This window comes from Rhagoletis pomonella, unplaced genomic scaffold, assembly GCF_013731165.1.
Source record: "Rhagoletis pomonella isolate Grant_MI unplaced genomic scaffold, Rhpom_1.0 Rhpom_scaffold_00009, whole genome shotgun sequence".
Classification (NCBI taxonomy): Eukaryota; Metazoa; Arthropoda; class Insecta; order Diptera; family Tephritidae; genus Rhagoletis; species Rhagoletis pomonella.
In genome coordinates this window covers 40,939,492-40,962,953 of record NW_023458563.1, presented here as the reverse complement: position 1 = coordinate 40,962,953, position 23,462 = coordinate 40,939,492, and the positions used below count along the sequence as shown (strand labels likewise).

Here is a 23,462-nt window from a genome sequence, read left to right as displayed (position 1 = left end):
AAATAACACAAATTTGCGTTATTGCCGTTTGTGTTATTTCACCCCCCTAGGGGATATAAATGATTCAAAGTCACTTAAACCCGGTAAATATAGAAGCAGCGCCATATGCTATCAAAAAACTATAGTTAGTTTATGTGTATGTATACATATATGTACGTACCCTGTAAAAAATGCGGCTAGTCCCGGATTACTCCGGGAGAAATCGCAAAGGAATATGGGACTAATACCTTCGCTTTTGTTCGAGCATGTCCTATGAAGAGACTAATCGTTCACCTTTATACCCGAATGGGTACTAAAAGCGACTAGCCACTTTTAAAAAATAAAAATTTGCACCAGGTGCGATTCGAACCAGGATGCTCAGGTTTGTTAAACGAATATTCTCCCTATGTGCCAACGCCGCACACGAAATTTTATTGACTAAATGCGTACAGCATTGAATTGTGGCTGTCTCCGGACCGAAAAACGCGAAACCAAATCGATCATGTTCTGATAGACCGAAGGCACGCTTTCAGTGTTTTAGAAGTACGCACACTCCGAGGCCCAAACATCGACTCGGACCACTATCGTGTTGCAGCCAAGATACGCACCCGCCTCAGTGCAGCAAAAAATGTGCGCCCAAATATGCAGGGAAAGCTTAACGTCGAAACCCTGCAATCCACGACACATGCGAGCAGTGGAACCACATTTGCTGCTCGTTAGGTACCACCGCCGAATAAATAGGCCGATTTCAGAGAGCACGAAAAAGCAACTGGTACGATGAGGAGTGTCAGGAAGCTGCAGAGATAAAAGATGCCGCCTACAGGGCCACTCTGCAATCGGGCGCAACGCGCTATGTGAGTCCGCTATAGGGATCTGAAGAGGGAATCGAGACGTATTTGCCGCAATAAGAAGAGAGAGGCCGAAATGCGTGAGTGCGAAGAGCTTGAAATGCTGGCCGACAGGAAGAATGCCCGAAAATTTTACCAGAGATTTAGGCGACTTACGGAAGGTTTCAATAACAGGGCGTACTCATGTAAGAACAACAATGGCGACCTAGTAACCGATGTTCAGGACGTACTTAAATTATGGAGGGAACACTTTTCCACCCTACTGAATGGTAGCAGCACGGAAAGTTGTGGAGAAGAAGAACCCGAGCCCGCAGTCGATGATGACGGTGATTCCACGAGACACGAATAGCAATAACACGGCTCAAAAACAACTAAGCTGCTGGAGCTAACAGCAAGCCAGCTGAGCACTTCAAGTACGGCGGCGAGGAGTCGATAAGGTGCATGCATCAACTCTTGTGAAGAATATGGTCAGGTGAGCGCATGCCCAACGACTGGAATTTAAGTGTGCTCTGCCCAATCCACAAGAAAGGCGACCACGCCATTCGCGCCAACTACCGCGGGATCAGCCTCTTAAGCATAGGTTATAAGGTCTTATCGGTTTATTGTGCGAAAGACTGAAGCCCACAGTCAACGAACTGATTGGACCTTAAACGTTTGGCTTTAGACCTGGCAATTCCACCATAGACCAGGTATTCACAATTTGCCAAATCTTGGAAAAGACCCGAGAGAAAAGGATCGACACTCACCACCTATATGTTGACTTTAAAGCCGCTTTCGACAGCACTAAAAGGAGTTGCCTATACGCCGCTATGCCTGAATTTGGCATCCCCTTGTGTAAAATGACGTTGAGTAATACCACCAGCTTCATTAGAATTGGGAAAGACCTATCCGAGCCGTTCGTCACCAAACGGGGTTTCAGACAGGGTGACTCCCTTTCATGTGACTTATTTAATCTGATGTTGGAGAAGATAATAAGAGCTGCAGAACTGAACCGCTCAGGAACAATTTACTGCAAGAGAGTGCAATTGCTGGCTTATGCTGATGACATCGACATCATCGGGAACAAAAACCGCGAAGTCTGTTCTGCCTTTTCCAAGTTGGATAAGGAAGCAAAGCGAATGGGTGTGGTGGTAAACGAGGACAAGACAAAGTATTTCCTGTCATTAAACAAACAGTCAGCGCATTCGCGCCTTGGCAAACACGTCGCTGTTAACAGTTATAATTTCGCTCTAGCCAACGAGTGCTACTTTGGACTGAGAAGGCAATTCAGTAGTAAAGTCCTCTCTCGACGTACGAAAACCACACTCTATAAGTCACTCATCATGCCCGTGCTGGTATATGGCGCAGAAGCATAGACAATGACAACATCCGATGAGGCGACTCTTGGAGTGTTTGAGAGAAAGATTTTGCGGAAGATTTACGGGCCTTTACGCGTTGGCGACGGCGAGTACCGCAGACGATGGAACGACGAACTGCATGAGCTTTACAACGACATCGACATAATGCAGCGAATTAAAATACATTGGCTCCACTGGCTTGTCCATGTCGTTCCAATGGACACCGACGCTCCAGCTCCGAAAGTATTCAACTCGGAACCCGCTGGTGGTAGCAGAGAAAGAGGGAGGCCCCACTGCGATGGAAAGGACTTGACAGGTGGAGAAGGACTAGACTTCACTTGGCGTTTCCAATTGGCGTCAGTTGGCACAGAAGAGAAATGACTGCCGTGCTTTGAAGAGCTATAAAACTCGATAGTCATCCCATTCGATGTTTTCGATAGTTTGCATTGAAACTATCGATAGTATCGGATAATTTTAAAATGGATTGACGAAGCTGCTTATATAAGCTTTTTAGATTAGATTAGTTAGCTAATTGTAATATAGCGATTTTCAGTAGCTTTGTCCTTTCTCTTCGATTATTTAAATATTTTAAACCGATAATATAAAAACCTAAAATTCCCAATTGTAGAAAAACAAATCGTTTGCGGACGTAAAGAAAACTGTATTATTACAAAAAACTTTCATCAGTTCAACTGCGGCTACGCCACAGTATTTTTGAATTCACTCCAAAATTTACGGAAAAGTTCATATTTCAAGCGTGTGCTACAAGAACCCAAATCATTGTACAAAAATCCGAACCGTACCCCGACTTTTACATGATTATTTATCCATTCAAAGTATTAAAAGGAAATACAAGAATCTCCAATTTGATTAACTCTGGCTTATATTTATCAAAAGTTTCTTCCATCGACGCAGAATCACTAACACCATAGTATGGTTCCAAAATGATATTCAAACTAGTTTTTTCAAATTTAATTACACCAGATTTACCTCATTCAAGTACTTTAAAGCAATTCTGGTTCATTTGCTTTTGTGTTTTCTATTTGCTTTACATGCTTCAATTTTGTTGAATTCAAGTTTTTGGTTCTTTAAATGGGAAACCAGTGTTTGAAAAACTGTCAGCATAGCAGCAACAGCACTAACAACCCTGCTGTTGCTGTGCTGCGAAATCAATTCTTTCCTCTTGAAACTTTTGTGACTTTGCTTTGCTGCGCACATATCCAAAGCTAAAGCGCAGCACAGCTGAAATGTGGGTTTGATTTTGCTTTTCTGTTGCTTTGGCTGCGAAATTTCAAACAGTTCAGCCACAGAGCAGTCCCTATTCGCTTTTTATGTGCTGTCGCTTTAACTGCCAAAGCTATGTTCGAACAGCACAGCACAGCTTTATATTTGTTTATTTATTTATTTATTCATAAGTCATATGAAACACTAATTTCTTACTGACTACAGAAAGGAATTGCTTAGGAACTAGTTAAAATAATTATACAGTAGGCTCCGGACAGCTCCAAGCAACAAAGACGGGTCCAAGTTAGGAATATTATTTAATTCAGACAGAGTTCTTAGCATGGGAGCAAATTTAACGCCCTAACCGATAAGACCGTCTAGAGACGGTCTCTACATATTTTTTAAAAATATCGATAAATAACTGTAATAGTTCTGATTTTAATTCAACGGCCTGCAAATAGTAGTTGCGATCCCGTACGGGTCCGGACTAGCCAGAAATAGTCAGAATCAGTCAGATTTTACTGGAAATCGATCCCGTACTCGGTTCTCTGACTATTGAGAGGACAAAAAAGAGAGTAAATACGGTTCTCTCTCTGTCAGAAGTTTTAGTCCGAGAATTTTTTGCTGGTAAATTCTGGTAAATGTGTCAAACGATCAGCTGTAGTGTGTTTGGCAACCAAATTGTATACAAAAGAAAATTGCACTCTGCTAATTCATGTTGAAAAGTATTTAATTACTTGTTTAAGTGGATTCTAATGAATTTGAAACTATTTTTGGTTATTTACATGTGCAGCTGAGTGTGTTTACATACAAAATAAGCAAAAATTTACAACCAAAATTTGGAGGTTATGTTGAAGTTGACAGAAGTTACCATTTTTTACTAGAAAGCGATCCCGTACTTTTCAATGTTACTCTCTCGCTCTGAGCGAATTTTTATTTGTTGACAGTTTCACTAGTCCGAGTCCGAGGAATACGGGATTGCACCTAGAATTTCATCCATCAAACCGTCTCTTTTCTTTTTTTTTTATTACTTGCGTCCGTTACAAAGTAGTGTCCGTTAATTTAAAGAAAAACTTTGTGCTACTTATGTCGCAGAAAAAGTTTATTAATAATTGCCACACGTACGGAAAAAAACTATTAGTGCGTGCGAAATATTTTATATTACTACGAAAATATTTAATTTGGAGCAATAAGTGCTATTTTCTGTGCTGTGGACATCGTTTTTTGAAGACCGTCTTGTCGGTTTACGTGAAAATTGTTGTGCGTGAATTCACCTAATAGCTCGGTAAGCTGCAATCACTGTTTTTAACCCTAGAGAGATAACCTACGTCTGAGAGATGTATGCCTTTTTAATTTTTCGCTCTCCCTCTCTCGAATGTTTTAGCACCACGTTGCTGTTTTTATTTTTCTCAGTCGTCTACAGTAGCTTGCCGGTGGTGGTTATTTTGTTGTGGTAAGTTCGATACTCTTTGAGTTTTGGCGATCGCATACGTCTCGGAGACGTATGGTTAGCTTTTGTGTGACTTTAACACTCAATTTGAATAAATTTGTTTTGATCGTGATTTCGTTTTTTCATCAGTTAAACCAAGAACAATGGCCCGAAATGGATGCTTAAATGACACTGAAATAAGTACGTATTTGCAAGGTTTATCGGACGATCTGGAATCATCTGATAACAGTGAAACAGAAAATGAATTATTTGAAGATGATGTTCAGAGCGATGTCGAAGATGAGGAAATCGCCAGTGAAGATCCTGATATCAACACAGCTTTATTGGAGGACCAAGTTACAGGATCTTCCATTTGTGTTTCTTCATTAGATAGCCGTATTCTTACGTTTTCTGAACCTACTATTAGAAGCATAAGTAAGTACTGCTGGACAACGTCGAAAGGTAAAAACGTTGGCAGAGTTTCTTTATCCAACATTGTTCGAACGGCAAGAGGTCCTACTAGACAATGTAAATCATTGCTTGAGCCCCTTTCCTGCTTCAATGCATTTTTTACCGACGATATTATTCTGGAAATTGTAAAATGGACAAATGTGGAAATATCCCTGAAACGTAAAGATGGAATGACGACAGCAACTTATAGGGATACAAGTGAACACGAACTCCGCGCTCTGATTGGAATTCTCGTTTTGACAGCTGCGTTAAAAGATAACCATCTGGCAACCGATGAAATATTTGATAATACCTACAGCGACCCAAATCGTGAAACCCCCCCTGCGATTTCTGTCTTCAGAAGTCGAGAGACTGACGAGGGCAGCTATCAACAGTAGGTGGGTAAACCTTCACACCTGCAGGGTATCGCGATCACTCTGGCCACGGCTCGATGAACGAAGAACAAGGAGTCTATTAAGGCTTTCAAAGTCAAACGTCAGCCTTCTCACAGGAATACTAACGGGACACTGGACCATTGGCCACATGGCCGCCAGGTTCGGAGCCCCGCATAATGATTTCTGTAGAAGCTGCAGGGATGAGGAGGAGTTAGAATCCGTCCAGCACTTCCTTTGCGAGTGTCCAGCACTTCGAGGAAAATGCCTCAAGTTTCTTGGGGACCACTTCTTCGAGAATCTGGATATCTTGGGGAAAGCTCCTCTGGAAGGACTGCTAGGATTCGCCAGCAAATCAAAATGGTTCGAAGACATACTTCAGCTATGAGTCGCGATAGGTTTAAATTTTTGATTCGATGCCTGCGAATGGATGACAAAGCATTGCGACCTTCTCTTCCACCTAATGACCGGTTTTTGCCTGTCAGAAAAGTGTGGGATATGTTCATTGAACAATGCCAAACCAGTTACACACCGGGGTCGCATACCACAATTGACGAACAGTTGCTGGGTTTTCGTGGCCGATGTCCATTTAAGATGTACATTCCCAATAAACCAAATAAATATGGGATCAAAATTGTAATGATTTGCGACAGTGCCACAAAATATATGTTCAATGCCATTCCATACCTAGGCAAATCGACTAATACTAACAACGTCCCTTTGGGGGAATATTACGTGAAGGAATTATCCAAACCAATACATGGGACTTTTCGCAATATTACTTGTGACAACTGGTTTACGTCAGTTCCACTGGCAAAGAACTTGTTAAAAGAGCCGTACAAATTGACTTTGGTGGGAACTATAAGGTCCAATAAACGTCAAATTCCGAAATTAATGAAAAATTCACGATCGCGAGAGGTTGGAAGTGCCAGATTTTGTTATGATGGACCTTTAACGCTTTTGTCCTATAAACCAAAGCCTTCTAAAATGGTGTTCATGCTCTCATCCTGCAACGAAAAAGGCAGTATCGATGAAAGTAGTGGTAAGCCAGACATGGTTTTGTATTATAACCAAACAAAAGGAGGAGTCGACACGCTCGACCAAATGTGTTCAATAATGTCGTGCTCAAGGAAAACTAACCGTTGGCCTATGGCAATATTTTACGGACTGCTCAACATAGCTTTTGTAAATTCATACGTTATTTATTGCCACAACCTGCAGTCTCGAAACCAAAAACCGTCTGGTCGAAGAAACTTTATGAAAACTTTATCCAGTTCGTTGACATCGCCATGGATGGAAAGGCGCTTGGAGGCCCCTAGTTTGAGTAACGCTTTGAAGCGAACTATAAAAAATGCATTGCCTCAACAGGTTGAAAGAGACAATAATGGAGGCAGAGAAGAACCTGAACCAAAGAAAAAAAGATACTGTTCCTATTGCCCCTCAAAAATAAGGCGTATGTCTAAAATGGTGTGTGTAAAATGTACTAAGCCTATATGCGGGGAACATAAAAATGAAGTGTGCAAAACTTGTACCTGATTTGACCATACTTAATATTTTTTTTTATTTATCATAAATGTTATATCTAAATAAGCTTAAAAAGTGAAAGAAATGTGTTCATTTTAGTTTTAAAGAAAACGGCAGTTCCTTTTACAAAATACTTGTTTTTTTTGTTTATTTTATAAGAATACTGAAAATGTGATTTTTTCTTACATAATAAAAAAAAGTTTCTCCAAAAATGCATTTAAAAAATAAGGAAATATATAAAGAACCAACGTCAGTACAAAAAGGTAAAAAATATTTCCAAAAATATTGTCACCATAAAGAAAAACTATGATACGTCCCACAGACGTATGGTTATCTTCTCCGTAACTTCCAATAGGGTTATCTCTCTAGGGTTAAACATGAGGAAAAAACAAGGAGATTGCGAAAATAATTGCCAGAGGAGATACAATGCGAGCAAGTTGACGGAGGAGGAAATCGAAGCGTTGATGGCCTCATTTGAATCGGAATAAGAGTTGGACGAGGATCGCGAATTTGATAGTGATGATAGCCTTTTAGATCCAGATTTTCGTCCTGATGATTCAGTGGAAGTAATGCAAGATAGATTTGATACGGAAATTTCAACTTGCTTGAGTGAAATGAATCAAGCTGATGCCAGTGATGCGTTTATCAATTCAGGGGCCTTTCCAATCGATATTAGCGATTTCGGTGATGTCGTTGAGAGAGTATCATTTTGGCAGACGACATACCTTCAACATCAGGGCATGTAGTTGAATTGCATATGGGATATGGGAGGTGTTGACCTAATGGATGGATTGATGGGGAGGTATCACATACGGATGAAAACACGTAACGCAATGATAAAAATATTTTATCACCGCGTTGATATGACCATAACAAATGCATATATACTGCATAGGAGAATCAATGCAAACGTTTCAGTAAATGATTTGCCGTCGTTACCAGAATTTCGTGAATCAATTGCATCTGGCTTATGTAAATATAAACAGAAAAATTTCGGAAGACCGTCAACGGGTGCGACAGTAACTAAATCTGATGTTGGTAAAAGAGCTAAAATACCGACAGATGATGAGCGATATGATAAGTTTGATCATTGATTTTCCAACAATGCTGGGTGTAAGCAAGAATGGTGTAAGCAGTGCAAACAATCTGATACGCAAATGTATTGCATGAAATGTAACCTCAATTTGTGCATCAAGCAAGACAAAAACTGCTTTTTGACATTCCATACACAAAATTAATTTAAATTCTAAGTCTTTATAGCATTTTATATATGTAAGTTTTGATAATCCTTTTAATAAAAAAAATGCATTTCCATAAAATATCTTTATTCAATAGCTATTTTTTATTTTTCGTCTAACCCGATAAGACCGCCTACAGACGGTCTTCCCTTTTTCCATCATTACGGCTAAACTAAACGAGATAACTTAAAACTGAGTTCAAATTTGAGTTTCTCGTCGCAAAATTTATATATACCGATTTCTGCTCCCTACTGTAGGTCCAATCTGTTAGAAATATATATCGCTAAGCTAATTACATACATATGTTTAAGTGATTTTCGACTAAATAATAATAGTGGATATGAAAAGTTATCTTAGGTTGTATATTTAACTAGAGGCTTTGCAAGTTAATATCTACATACATACATATGTATGTATGTATTTGTGTGATAAAAGACAAAATAAATGTACCTGAATGAGTCAGATTGTACCTAAAAAAGTTACATCATTTATTTGTAGTTTTTATACCTTTCATGAGCATGAAATGGTATTATAACTTTGGTCCGATGTTTGTAAGTACCAGAATAAAAAAAGAGAGACCCATTAAAATGTATACTTGTATGATCAGAACGTCGAGCTGGGTCGATTTAGCCATATCCGTCTGTCTGTCTGTCCGTCTGTTTGTATGCAATCTAGTCTCTCAGTTTTCGAGATATCCGGATAAAATTTGGTAGGTCGGTGTATTTTTATAATGTATTAATCATTTGTCGGAACCGGAAGAATCGGACCACTATAACATTTAGCTCCCATACAACTGATTGTTCAGATATGAGATTTTTCGTTATATCTTCTCCATTTATGCAGCTAGGAACATGAAGTTTTGCAGTACTTGCACCCATTAAAAACAGAATACTTACAGTGAAAATTACAAAGATCGAGTAACTATAACCTATAGCTCCCATACAACTGATTGTTCAGATATAAAATTTTTCGTTATAACTCCTCCATTTATATAGCTAGGAACATGAAATTCCGTACTGTTTTCAATAATTATCAACAGAAAACTTACAGTGAAAATTAAAAAGATGGGGTAACTATAACCTATAACTCCCATACAACTGATTGTCAGATATGAGATTTTTCGTTATAACTCCTCCATTTATGTAGCTGGGCCCATGCAATTTCGCGCTGTTTTAACTCATTATCAACAGAAGACTTACAGCGAAAATAACAAAGATCGGGTCACTATAACCGGCAGCCCCCATACAACTGATTGTTCAGATATAAGGTCTTTTATCATAACTCCTCCATTTATGCAGCTAGGAACATGAAATTTCGCACCATTTTCACTCATAATTAACAGAATACTTACAGTGAAAATAACAAGGATCGGATGACTACAACATATATGTATCTTCCATACATCTGATTGTTCAAATATGGCATTTTACTGTAAAACTCCTTTATTTGAACAGCTAAAACCGATAAATTTCGTAAGATATTTTATAAATAATAATACAAAGTCTACTGAGAAAATCGTCAAAATCTATGCTGTATAAGCTTTATCTCCTATACCAGCGATTTTTCAGATACCAGTTTTTGCGATATATCACCTTTATGTAGGAAACTAAACCCAATAAATTGTGTTACCGGTTTACATACCGATCACATAGCAGTGAAAATCACTTAGATTGGTGCTAATATAAGGTATATGTTCCATACCTCTGATTGTTTAGATGCGATTTTTATATAAGTATGTAACTCCTCTATCGATGTATGCAGATGCATTCAAAAGCTGTCAAAGTAAAATTTGCAGATGTTCATGAAAGGTATGAAGTCTTCGGCATAGCCGAAGACAGCGCTGCTCCTACTTGTTTTTTTATAAATTTTATTTAAAACATGAATACAAAAGATATATGTACTTTAAACATGATTAGGTTTTTCAACTGAGCCTATATCTATAGACTATTGTCTAATGGGAATCGGAGAAGCATTGTTTTTGTCTAATTTTGACTACTGAAAAATATTGGCGAAAAAGACAAAAAAACACACTTTGCGAAGTATACTTCTTTATCCAACTTTTTATAAAACAACAGGAAGTCGCTAATTTATCCGATTCCTTTTAATAGGTGCAGCAAATCTAGAGAATGTAATCAATGTGCCGTAAGTAACTTCGAAAGCATTTTAAATATATTTCCAGAAATCAAAAAGCGAGTATGGGTCAAATAGCTGTAGTTCTCATCTAAAAATATGAAATTTGAAGACATCCTGGTTTTTTTTATGTCTTCCTTTTGACCACTTTTCTCTAGAATTGTTTATTCTTCAAAATGAAAGCGAAACTTCTCCCGTACCTACAAGTAAATATATTAGCATGGTAAAGGAAAAAAAACTAATAATGCATCTGATCAAAAGATGATTGTACCTAAAATCTAGTGACTGTACCTAATGTACCTTTAAGTCATCAAACGTCGGAAAAAGGTGCAATTGTACCTACTTTTTCATCCCTGCTTCACAGTACAGCAACAGTCGAAATTCCTTTTGCTGTTGATTTGCGTTCGTGCTGTGAAGGTCTTCACAGTACAGCAACAGTCGAATTGCATTTTTTCTTCGTACTGCTGTCGCTTTACTGTCGCGCTGCCACTATCTTGGCAGCAAATCGACAGTACAGTTTAATTTTTTTGTTTTTACTTTCGCTTTGCTGTTGGCTTTTAAAATTCTCACAACCACAGCAAAGTGGAAGCAAATGAAAAAGAAAAATGAAAGCAATTTCAAACGCTGGTTTTATTATATTTGTTTGTAAAAAAGTAGTAAACGAAGTGATGGAAAAAACTATAAGTACAGTCGTATCCTATGGGCTATAACAAAACATAATTTCTATATGAAACCCCTGCATATTTTTTGTATAGCAAAATCAATATTAGGGGTATTCACGATCCAGTGCATACTGTCTAGCATGGTGCATAGATAGAATGATTGGCTAATTTTGTTGTTGTTTGAACACATGAAACAACAAAAATCATGCTATTTATGCTATCTATGAACCATGCTAGACAGTATGCACCGGATCGTGAATACCCCTATTATATTTTAATTGAGGTCAGTGGTAGCCGGTTATGTTATGTGCGATATAAAAATTAGTACACTCACAAAAAAGCAAGGTGAATATATTTCTCCCAACACATGATTTGGTAACTATAATCAAATAATGTAACTATAACCAAATCATGTGTTGAGAGAAACATACATATTTAGTTGACGTAAATAAACTCTTTTCTCAGTGCAATTTGAAAAAAATACGTGAATTTCTCAAAGCGATAATGAATATGTGGTAAAATTTATTAGTGTATTTGTTTGATATTTACCCTGTGCATTGGCTCAGGCTCCTCAGATAATTCATCTAAATTTCCAGATATTGCTCGCTTTAGTGCAGGTGATACCTCGTGTAACGTCCTTAAACCTGCTTGGAGTGTAATTGTGGCGTTTTCTAATTGCCCTTCTTTACCCTCTTGCTCCTTACGTTTTTTGAAGCGTCTGAAGTAATCCTGAATCAAATACGTCGCATAGAATTTTCCAACTGTAACCTCATCATCATTTCCTGGTGGCGGCACGACTTGATCTAAAAGCTTAGGGTTAGTGCGTTTCCAAATCTGCTTTATTGTTGTACGCAATTCCGCATTAGCGTCATCAATATTTCCATCTGTTTTAATTCTGAGAGAGGTTCGTACAACAGCAAATAATGTAGCATTAAAAAGAACAGTTCCGTCAGAGTTAAGTGGCATATTCATAGATACAAGTCTTTTACAAGCCATTCGATGTGGGCATAATTTCCCAAATCCCAAAGGCGGCGATATTTTTCGCAGAAGTGTAACTACGTCTAAATGCTTAATGCGACCTTTCGCATCAGGATCGTATTCACTCCACAGGCGTATAAATTCGTCCAGATGATGTGGTCCCAGAATTGACCAATCACGTGTTAAATAGTCAAAGTTATCCATAATAACAGCAACAAAAAGATTTATAATCTGTGAACGATAAAAGTATATTCCAAACAATGTGCCATTATGAGCACTCACTATGAAGAGTATATCAGGAGTGGAAAATTTTTTTCGGTACCCCGTAACACCAGCCAAAACGGGTTTTCTATAACATTTTGATTTAATATCCGATTTCTATAAATGATACATCGTTGTAAATCTATAGCAAAATATTACGAAAAGCTACTATCATCTTTCATAAACTTGTATGTTCATTTGTCTGAAAACAACACCCCGTACACAATATTATGTGTCAGAAAAATAGGGACGTTTTCAAATTATAACTAAGGACGTGCGATTAATAGGTTAGTTTTTTGATTAAACAAAATCCTGATTAATTAAATAATTTGGTTAGTCAGATTCTAATTAATCAGTAATTAATATTTTCTCAAAAAAAAATTAACAGTGTAGTACACGCGCGGCCTACTTTAGTAGACCACGGTAATATTTTTGTTGATACCTTGACAGTTTTGTATGTTAGAGCCAGTGCTGCCAACTATTTTCGATTAAAAATCCAGATTTTTATAAAAACCCGCTAGAAAAAAGCTAAATCCCACAAAACAAAAGCTGAAAAACAAATAGATTTATATTAATATAATCTTAAGCAATTCATTTGAATCACTACTTGAAATTAAAATTAATAATAGAATAATACAGCGGGGATTGAAATTTATAAGAAATGAAAAATAGGAATGAAAGTTAATATAACTACATACATATATATAAGTGTATACTATTGTTTTGCTGACTGAGTGAATAAAGTTTAAGGTCTGCTGTATTTTGGAACGAATTTCCGTCATCCCTTGTCAAATTTGGTTTGGAGACAACATCAGACTTCTCATGCTTTGCTGTACATCGTTCTTTACACCTGATTAGCGCAGAAATCATATCAATTTCCGAATTACGTGATGGGAATCTGTTACTGTTGGTGCAAAATAAGCAAGTAGCTGACAAGTTTTTATTAGCAAAAGAGTTAGTTGGGCTTTGTAAAATTAATTTCACTTCGCATGAAACACTCAACTTAACCAAAGGAACTATTTATGCTCCATACCTCAACAAAATACCAGAAGAAGAAAACGTGAAAGAGTTGAATGCTCAAGGTGTACTTTCGGCATTTAAATTCCCCAAAATTGTTGATGGTAGGGCAAACCCCAGTGGAGTTGTTTTGCTTTCATTCGATCTTTACAAACTACCCGAAAAAATCCATATTTCTTGGCATTCAGTTAAAGTAAGCGAATATATACCCAAACCCATGCGTTGCCGTAATTGTCAATTATTGGGACATACTACGAAGTGCTGCAAAAATGCATCGGCATGCACTAACTGCAATCTGCCACTCTCCTCAAGAATGCACCCGTACCTATTGTGCCAACTCCGTGGAAAATCACCCAGCCTCGTCCAAAGATTGCAAAAAGGATGTACAACAAAAAGAAATATTAAAAATAAAAACCACAAAAAAATGTTCAATGCGCAAAGCTAGGAACATACACAAATCACAAGCTCAAAATCCCACTACTCCATCAGCATATTCCGCAGCTTTAATTAGCACAGGCACATCAGCCGTCAAAGCGAACAAGCCACCAACAAGCAAAACTACTCATCCAGAACAAAAGTCTATCACAGCTCCCTCTGCTTCGTCAGAAAAAGCCATCAACTCACCAATCTCTAATTCTCCTATCACTCAATTCGCTTACTCAACTATCGACACCAATACTCAACTAAACACAGATTACTTTTTCAAGTTTAACACACAAAAGATTCCACCTCTCTCTCTCAATTTAACCTCTCTTCTAACTTACTCTCAAATGTCAACTCCAACAAACTCACCACTTATACAACAAATACAAACCAAGAATGATAGAATACAAGATTGCGCCAATGAGAGAGGATTTTAGAGATTAATTTTTGCGTGACGTCATCTTGGTGCAATTGCGAGAGAGAAATGTCAAAACGCATATAAAAATATGTAAACAATGCAGAAAAATGTTTTAATTTTAAAATTAAATGGCCCAATTTTACAGGAATCAATAAATAAACAAAGATTGATTAATTAGGAACACGTAGCAATAATTTTGGACATGTAGCCCTTTACGTAAGTACGATTTTTAGCACATGAAAAAATGGATGTATTAACCACAGTATATACAGTAATAAACCTTTTTGAGTACTCCTCGGGGGTAAAATCTGATCAGGGGTGATAATGAGAAGGAGCATGAATTTTGTTGATTCAGAGTTGTATACAAAATTACTGTTGTATGAAAGGGAGCAACAACCGCACTATGGCAGAGTGGCACAAGTCAGGACTGTGTAATAGTGCCCGAAACTAATTGCAAAAATGTAAAAACATTGCAAATTATTGTCTATTATTATAGATACCAGTACAGATTATCATAGTTCAGTGTATAATTTTTTTATTACACCCTACATGATAATGAACTGTTAAATGCTGAAAACGCTTGTGACTTGTAGATCACTCAATCTTAGGTTTGCTTAATGGACTGTCTGGGCAGATACGCTGGCAGGCATTGGGGTCTGTATAGCTATACAAACCTTGTTTTTTTTTTAAATAAAGACTTAAATATATTCGGAAATTAAAATTTGGCTTGATAAATTCACAAAATTTATGTTTTACTTAAAATAATAATCTTACAATTGACTTTTTTTTTATTTAAACTTACATTAAACTTAACCGACATTTTGTTCATAAATAACAAATAATTATGTATATTTTATCTTCGAAATGAACTATTTCTAATCATGAGGCGAAATTCCCCACAGTTAGTGTTGCCGTGCGCGCAAAACGAAAGCGTTGCACACAACCCAAAAGTACTCCTCGGGGACCAAATGGTGCGAAAGGTTTATTACTGTATATACTGTGGTATTAACAGTGTAAGCAATTTCATGTAGACCAAAAGGAAGGTGTGCAGCAAAGTGAATTTATGGACTCGTCATTGTAAAAAGCCAGCAGAGTGCATATTTATATTTGTGGACGGTAGCCAACCACCATAAACTCCACAGCTGTTGACTCCACAGCTTTTAATGGATGACTTTTGTACATTTCCGAGAGGATGCATGAGTGTGGCTTCTTTGGAAACAAATATTCTATGTAAGTAAAACATAATCTAAGCTGAACTTTTAAGTGTATAATAATATGGGCACTGTTTTGTATTAGGTACGTAACAGCGCGCATTACCTCATACCAGCACTAAAAAGAATCAGGTACTAACAAAAATAAGTAGGTAGTGAAGTTCATGTACCTATTTACTGTAGAAACCACTTTTGTATGCATGCCATTGCCAGCAAACTAAACCTGCAAGCAAGAATGATAAAATACTTTATTCTATCATTCTTGACCAGCAACTGTCTACATTCACCATGGAAATGTACCTTCTACAATTCCCCAAAGAAAGGCCAACATGTAGAAGCTCGATTTGGTGTTTAATGCATCTCCTCGCCGGCAGAACTGCTTCCACTTTTTCGCCAGGTTTGCGTCCGTAGGAAACGAAAAAAAAACTTATATCGCACGCATTCCTTTTGTTTTCACTATTACACTTTGCCACTGCACACTTCGTTTTGCTTTGTAATGTCTCAATAATTGTTTAAACCCACGCAGAAATATTAACACACAAATATTAAAATTGTTATTTGGTTTTTTTGTATGCTCACAATCAACAATTGCACTAAGACGACGTCACGCACGCAGCTGATTCTGTCAAAATCACAAAGAGCGGATTAGCGGTACCGCGATTGGCGCAATCTCTATTTCTCTCAATCGTGAATACAAACCATATTCTTAGCACCAATCAACCTCAGTGATCGGACTTAATAAAAATTCTGTGTGGTCGATTCTGGTAGATTTAGAAAAAATGTGGTAGGTCTCAGGTTTCGGATCGAACTTTTTACAAAAATTAAAAAAAAACTTGCAAGGTTCCACCTTAACTGAAAACTTTTTAATTCGAATCTCTAGAAAAAACTTTTAACTTTGATTTTGCCAATTTTGACAATCCCCAAGTAAAAGTAAACAACGCGTTGAAAACTTTAGATGCTAATACTTTCACAAAATCGCCGTTTTTTTTAAATTTTCTTTATTATTTCTTTTTATAAACCATATATTTTTTTTAAATTTAACACAATAAATCATGTTTCCCGACGAAAAATTTAATATTGAGAAATTGAGAAAATTCACTGTTTGACAGTTTCTTTTCTCCCCCATTCGGCTTTGTTTACTTTTACTTGAGAAATCTCATCGCCGCCGGGAATGCAAAATCTTGTATACTATCATTCTTGTTATTAGGGAAACGAATTTAGATACGATATGATACCATATTGATATTTTTGCCATTTTATACCGATACTTTTTACTTGAAAGTTTTCAAACGATATTTTTTGGAATCGAGTACCAGAACCCAAGTAATGATACATTTGTATGACAAAGTATTAGAAAATAAAATGAAAACGTGAAAACTCTGTGGATTGGAATTATAAAACTTTTTGTTGTAATATTTGAAATATTTAAAGTTCATTTTCCAAATTCCAAAATGTAAAAATTTATCCATACTAAAATTTCTATTGAAAGTTTTGTTGTTAATATTGTTTTTAAACATTCTATTTCTGCAAATCTATGTCGTACTATAACCTTATTTACTTTGGAATTTATATGTAAAGCAATATGGATATATTTTGTGCTTTAAAGCGCAGTAATGTGTACTATCTTAGGTTGGTATGTGGCCGCGCCTTCAGTGATGTACTTATTAAAGTGCAAAGTGTTAATTCTCTAATAGAAAATGACACCAATATTCAGATTACATTTTTTGAATTTTGTATCGATATTTGGAATATCGAGTCTTTTTATTACGATATTAATGGGTACCCGATATTTTTACAGCGATACTTTAAATTAGTACTATATCGATACTTTCGGTTCAATATCGTGTCCGTACTTGTTACCACATAGTGTTTAGTATTGGACAATTTTTACTCTTAAAATTTCAAAAAATAAAGAAAGTCATGTGGAGCTAAATTATAACTACTCAAAAATGCGAATATGTGGTAGATTTCAGACCTTGTGTGGTAGATGTGGTGGATGCTCCAAAAAGTGGTAGATCTACCACAATGTGGTAGAAGTCCGATCCCTGATTAACCTACGCATTGTAACAACAAAAACGATCCATGACATATGAAACTCTGTGTCAAATCAGCCATCACTTTAGTTCCCTATTTTCTTAACTAGTATGAAGATCTTGTAGTGGAACATAAAAGGTCAATAACTTTCTCGAACTTCAGTTTTGATAAAAAATATTGACCCAGATGTTATATGCCTTCAGGAAACCTTTCCTTACAAGCATAATAGCATAAAATACCCTAAAGAATACATACACTGGATATTTTACCAATTTACATACAAATGTCAGCGCGAAACTTATAAAAAAGCACGTGTACTTATAAAAAAGCACATACCTCACAGACAAGCAGTGATCTTTTTTCAATAACCCGCAGCGCCCCATCACCAGTACTGCTTACCGGCGGTTTTAATGCATGGAGCCCTTTGTGGGGATCTATGAAAACAAATGGAAGAGGAATTCAAATTGAAGACTTCATCATCTGCGAAGATCTTGTAGTCTTAAATAATGGTTCACCTACCCACTTTGTACTCACCAATCTTTTACCCACGTTGACCTCACTATATACTCCTCGAAATGGGCTCCAAAGTGCTCCTGGGAGATTTTAGATAGCCTTCATGGAAGCGATCACTTCCCAATAGTTACCCATATACAATCTGAACTTTCTTGTGAGAAAGTTAGACCTAGAATAAAATTCAAAACTGATCTAGCCAACTGGCCTTTATTTCAATACCATCTTTCGTCACAATCCAATATTTCAAACAAACATTAACGTAGAAGCGACCAAATAAAATAAAATAATTCGTTATGCAGCAAATATATCAATTCCACAATCGAAATCCTGTTGGGTAAAAAACATAACACCTTGGTGGACCACCAACATACAAAAACTCAGACAAGAAAAACAAACACCCTGGTACAACTTTAGGAGAAATAGAAGTAACGAAAATTTGATTTAATATAAAAAGGCCAGGGCAATTTTAAAAAAGCTGCAAAAGAAGCAAACAACTTCAGCTTAGAGAAACTTACCTCCAAAATTAACCAAAATTCGTCCAGTAAAAGGATCTGGGACGGCATTAAAATGCTGTACGGTAATAAAAGAAATACCTCTGTCAAACTATTACAAGTCGGTTCAACGATGATTACATCTCCCTCAGAAATCGCAAAGTCTTTCGGATCCTATTAGTCTAGCTACTCCGTACCATAATAACGCAGTATTACATAACAATTACATACCACCCAATATGTCATCTCTTTCAAGAAAAATCGAAGTCAAAATAACCAACATTACGCTCGAAAACTGCTTGCAGGGCGCTAAAGGTCAGTAAAAAATATAATGATTAGCATATTTAATAACATCTTAGATAAAGGTATTTATCCGCAAAACTGGCGTATGGCAGCCGTAGTTCCAGTCACCAAGCCAAATAAACCAGTGTCAGAAATTACTGCATACAGGCCTATTTCCCTTTTATCATGCGTCGCAAAAATATTCGAAAAAATCCTTGCGAAACGAATTATGTGGTATGTTACCATAAGCAAGTTTATCAGCCCCAACCAGACTGCCTTTCGGTGAAAACCATGCACAACCGATGTACTGCTGCACCTGCAACATTATGTGTCAAACGCTCAACACGGAATCATGTTACCATATTGGCAACAGATTTCGAAAGAGCGTTTGATCGCATCGGTGCGCATGTAGTCCTCCAGCAGCTCGCCGCTTAGGGAGTGTGTCCAAAAATCTTTAATGTAGTTAAAGCTTTTTTGACCTGCCGCAAGTTCAGAGTTAAAATAAACTCTCAATTTTCAAACATCTCCCGTCTTCACAACGGTATACCGCAAAGATCACCATTATCAGTGATCCTTTTCATTATTGCTTTCGAACAACTCAGAAAAATATTAGCTAAGTATAACAAAATAGAGTATTCAATATATGCCGACGATGCCATACTTTTCACAAATATAATAAATATGAATGAAGTCAAATTGTTCTTAAAAATTTTAGACGAAAAAAAAACATAGGGTAACTGCTCTGGAGCTAACCTATGTGTAAGATTCTGCACATTTGCCGAAAAGTAAACTGTACTAAATTTCTCTTATGCCTAGACAATGTTAATATTGAATTTGTAAATAACTTAGAATTTTAGGAAAAATTTTTTAAAAAAACATTAGTTTCAAACAGCAATGTCTTTGTTCAAGGAAAAGTTTAGTTTGAAGACTTAGTGTTATTAAATATTTATCTGTTTTTGTTATTTTTTTGGCCTTTATAACAATTATATTCAACAATTTATATTGAGCTCGAGGCCGTTTTAAATGAAAATTTTTATTGTGGAAAAGCAACAATAATTTGAAAAAATGGTAGAAGTGATAGCTATTTCGGAAATCACCACTTTTCCTCCTCAGACTTCTTTCAGTAGGATTCGAACCGACGATCCCACTGACTCAGCCAGTTGCCTATGCACCGTGATAAGTACGCCTTGTAAATTATCGTTTGCTTTTCACCACTATTTTCATTTTTGTTATGCCAACACAATCAAGCGCAGCTATTCCGCTGCAACTCACTTGATAATGTGGTTGTTGGTATTGTTGGTTTTTGCTAATAATTCTATTTTTAGAAGGTTTAACTTTGAGGTGTGCTCGTCCTTAAGTTATTTGTTTTTGTTATTTTTTTGACCTTTATAACAATTTATATTGAGCTCGAGGCCGTTTTAAATGAAAATTTTTATTGTGGAAAAGCAACAATAATTTGAAAAAATGGTAGAAGTGATAGCTATTTCGGAAATCACCACATTTCCTCATCAGACTTCTTTCAGTAGGATTCGAACCGAAGATCCCACTGACTCAGCCAGTTGCCTATGCACCGTGCTAAGTACGCCTTGTAAATTATCGTTTGCTTTTTTCCACTATTTTCATTTTTGTTATGCCAACACAATCAAGCGCAGCTATTCCGCTGCAATTCACTTGATCATGTGGTTGTTGGTATTGTTGGTTTTTGCTAATAATTATATTTTTAGAATGTTTAACTTTTAGGTTTGCTCGTCCTTAAGTTATTTGTTTTTGTTATTTTTTTGGCCTTTATAACAATTATATTCAACAATTTATAATGAGCTCGAGGCCGTTTTAAATGAAAATTTGTATTGTGGAAAAGCAACAATAATTTGAAAAAATGGTAGAAGTGATAGCTATTTCGGAAATCACCACATTTCCTCATCAGACTTCTTTCAGTAGGATTCGAACCGACGATCCCACTGACTCAGCCAGTTGCCTATGCACCGTGCTAAGTACGCCTTGTAAATTATCGTTTGCTTTTTTCCACTATTTTAATTTTTGTTATGCCAACACAATCAAGCGCAGCTATTCCGCTGCAATTCACTTGATCATGTGGTTGTTGGTATTGTTGGTTTTTGCAAATAATTCTATTTTTAGAATGTTTAACTTTTAGGTGTGCTCGTCCTTGATTGTGTTGGCATAACAAAAATGAAATTAGTGGAAAAAAGCAAACGATAATTTACAAGGCGTACTTAGCACGGTGCATAGGCAACTGGCTGAGTCAGTGGGATCGTCGGTTCGAATCCTACAGAAAGAAGTCTGATGAGGAAATGTGGTGATTTCCGAAATAGCTATCACTTCTACCATTATTTCAAATTATTGTTGCTTTTCCACAATAAAAATTTTCATTTAAAACGGCCTCGAGCTCAATATAAATTGTTGAAATTAAATATTTATCTTCAAAACATAGCTTGGCTCACGTTATACTCTTATACTTACATATATGTCACAAGAGCTCTGATACTATCCAAAATTGAATACGCGCCACCAATTTACGGATGGTGTGCCGCCAGTAATTTGAAACTGCTGTATAAACCTTACCACACCGCAGTAAGAAGGAGCATACATGCCTTCGCCACATCTCCCACTGTCGCCATCCTGACTGAAGCAGGACTACCAAGTATCCCGGAACTAGTAACCAAAGTAACATACAAGCTAATCCCCAAACTTTACAATGCAAATAATGCTCTTCTTCACAAAGATGTTATGTCAACAATTAAACAAAAAGACACTACAAGTTGGATTCCACGATACGGCGAAGTGTGCGCCTTACTAAGTCTCTGAAGATAGATCTCCGGCCGCAACTGATTAAACCAGACTTCGTACCCTACTGGTTTTTAAACCAATCATAATTTATATTGGATTTAGAAAATTCTCCAAAGATTCTACTAGCACTGCGGTCTTCAGAAAGAAGGCTGGAAGAAAGGCTGGAATTTCCTTTATACTGATGGGTTAAAAACCGAGAATAGCACACATTAAATGTAATGGCACGGTCATCACGCGGGGAGTCCTCGAACAACACTGCTCCATATTTACAGCTGAGGCACTAGCCTTGAATTTACAAAAAATAATAAAGGTAAATTTATTATATGTTCTGATAGAAAATCTGCAATCAGTGCAGTTAGAAGCATAAACAATGCAGGTACATAATATCTGCAATCAGAACAATTCGCATACAATGTACAAATAAAATTCGAGTGATGTGGATCCCAGGACATAAAAGTATACAAGGCAATATATTTGCAGACCTCGCTGCAGGCGAAACACCTTGCTTAACTCATCACACCGCAAGCAACAATGACATAATTAATGTCATTAACATAAAGTTATATCTTGAGAAGCTAAGTAGTTGGCTTAATTACACTTACAGATACTCCACTATAAATAAAAACGCCAAAGGTGCTGTCTACCCGACCACACGCTCCCGGCAACAAATTCAAGCATTTATTCGCTTTCGCATAAGACACACACAACTTACACATGAGTACTTGCTGCCGCCTGCAAGAGGACGTTATCCGTAGACCACATCCTAAACGACTGTGTTCAATTAAAATCCATTCAGGAAAAATTGTTTGGTAATATCACACCCAGTTCATGTTTAACCGCAATCAATGCTGAGAATACGTCAAAACTTGTAAACTATCTAAAAGCATGTAACTTACTTAATAGAGTTTAATACTTATTTGGGACATATTCTTATTCCATAAGCGAGTCGAAGGCCCTGGTAGCAAGCACTTCATTACTTACTAAGTATAATAAGCATATTATTGTACCTAGCTATAATAAATAAAAAAATTATCTGACCATATGATTTAAAATAACATAATATTTTTTAGAAATTGTGCCATTGTAAATATTTAAATTGATCGGTGAAACCGGATATTAGTGTTATAAGTATCTCAACATATGTAAAGGCTGGTTTTCCATATGCCAAATTTTAACAACATATTTTGACACAAATTTATCTCCTTTTCCCATACCTTTACCGATTATATTATGAGCTAAAAACGGAGACGTAGCCAATTTAGAAGCACATGTACACGACTGAACCCTATTCCGATCTAAATCAATCGATAAACCATTTTTCTCTCTGACGTCACGATTTATTTTAAAGGACTTTGTAATTTAAAAAATTCAATTCAGAATAAAAATATGGGTACAAAATGCATAAGGAAATTTTTTTTTAGAATTTAAAACAATTAAAATTTTTTGGATTCACAAGAACGAATAGGTATTTTTTTAAGCGGATAAAGTGAGAAGGACGAAATTCGAGGATGAAATCGAGTTTATATACATAAGTTCTTAATATATAATTTCTTTCAAAAACAAATATTGCGAAATATCAAGGATACAACTTTTAAAAGGAAATTTTCAATACTTACCGGTCTCTCTGCACCAAAAACTTGAAGTTGTTTTAATACCTATACTTCTTCTCTAACCACATTTTTCTGAATTTTTTAATCATTTTTAAATAACTGACGTCATGGTGAAAAACTAAAGACCCAATTTTTCTATATTTGGACCATGGTTTCGCGAATATATTGATATTTGTGTATAAAATTTACTATAGCGCGGTGTTATA

General features: G+C 36.5%; 1 protein-coding gene across 2 annotated transcripts in view; it reads right to left on the bottom strand.

The window, feature by feature from the left end:
• LOC118745787 (muscle calcium channel subunit alpha-1) overlaps nucleotides 1-23,462 on the bottom strand; it is a gene marked incomplete at its 3' end in the record, with an annotated part of 467,188 nt that overhangs the window by 9,531 nt on the left and 434,195 nt on the right. For both annotated transcript variants that reach the window (XM_036479462.1, XM_036479461.1), the window contains 1 exon segment: nucleotides 11,763-12,422. In XM_036479462.1, coding sequence (XP_036335355.1) covers nucleotides 11,763-12,422 — 660 coding nt within the window.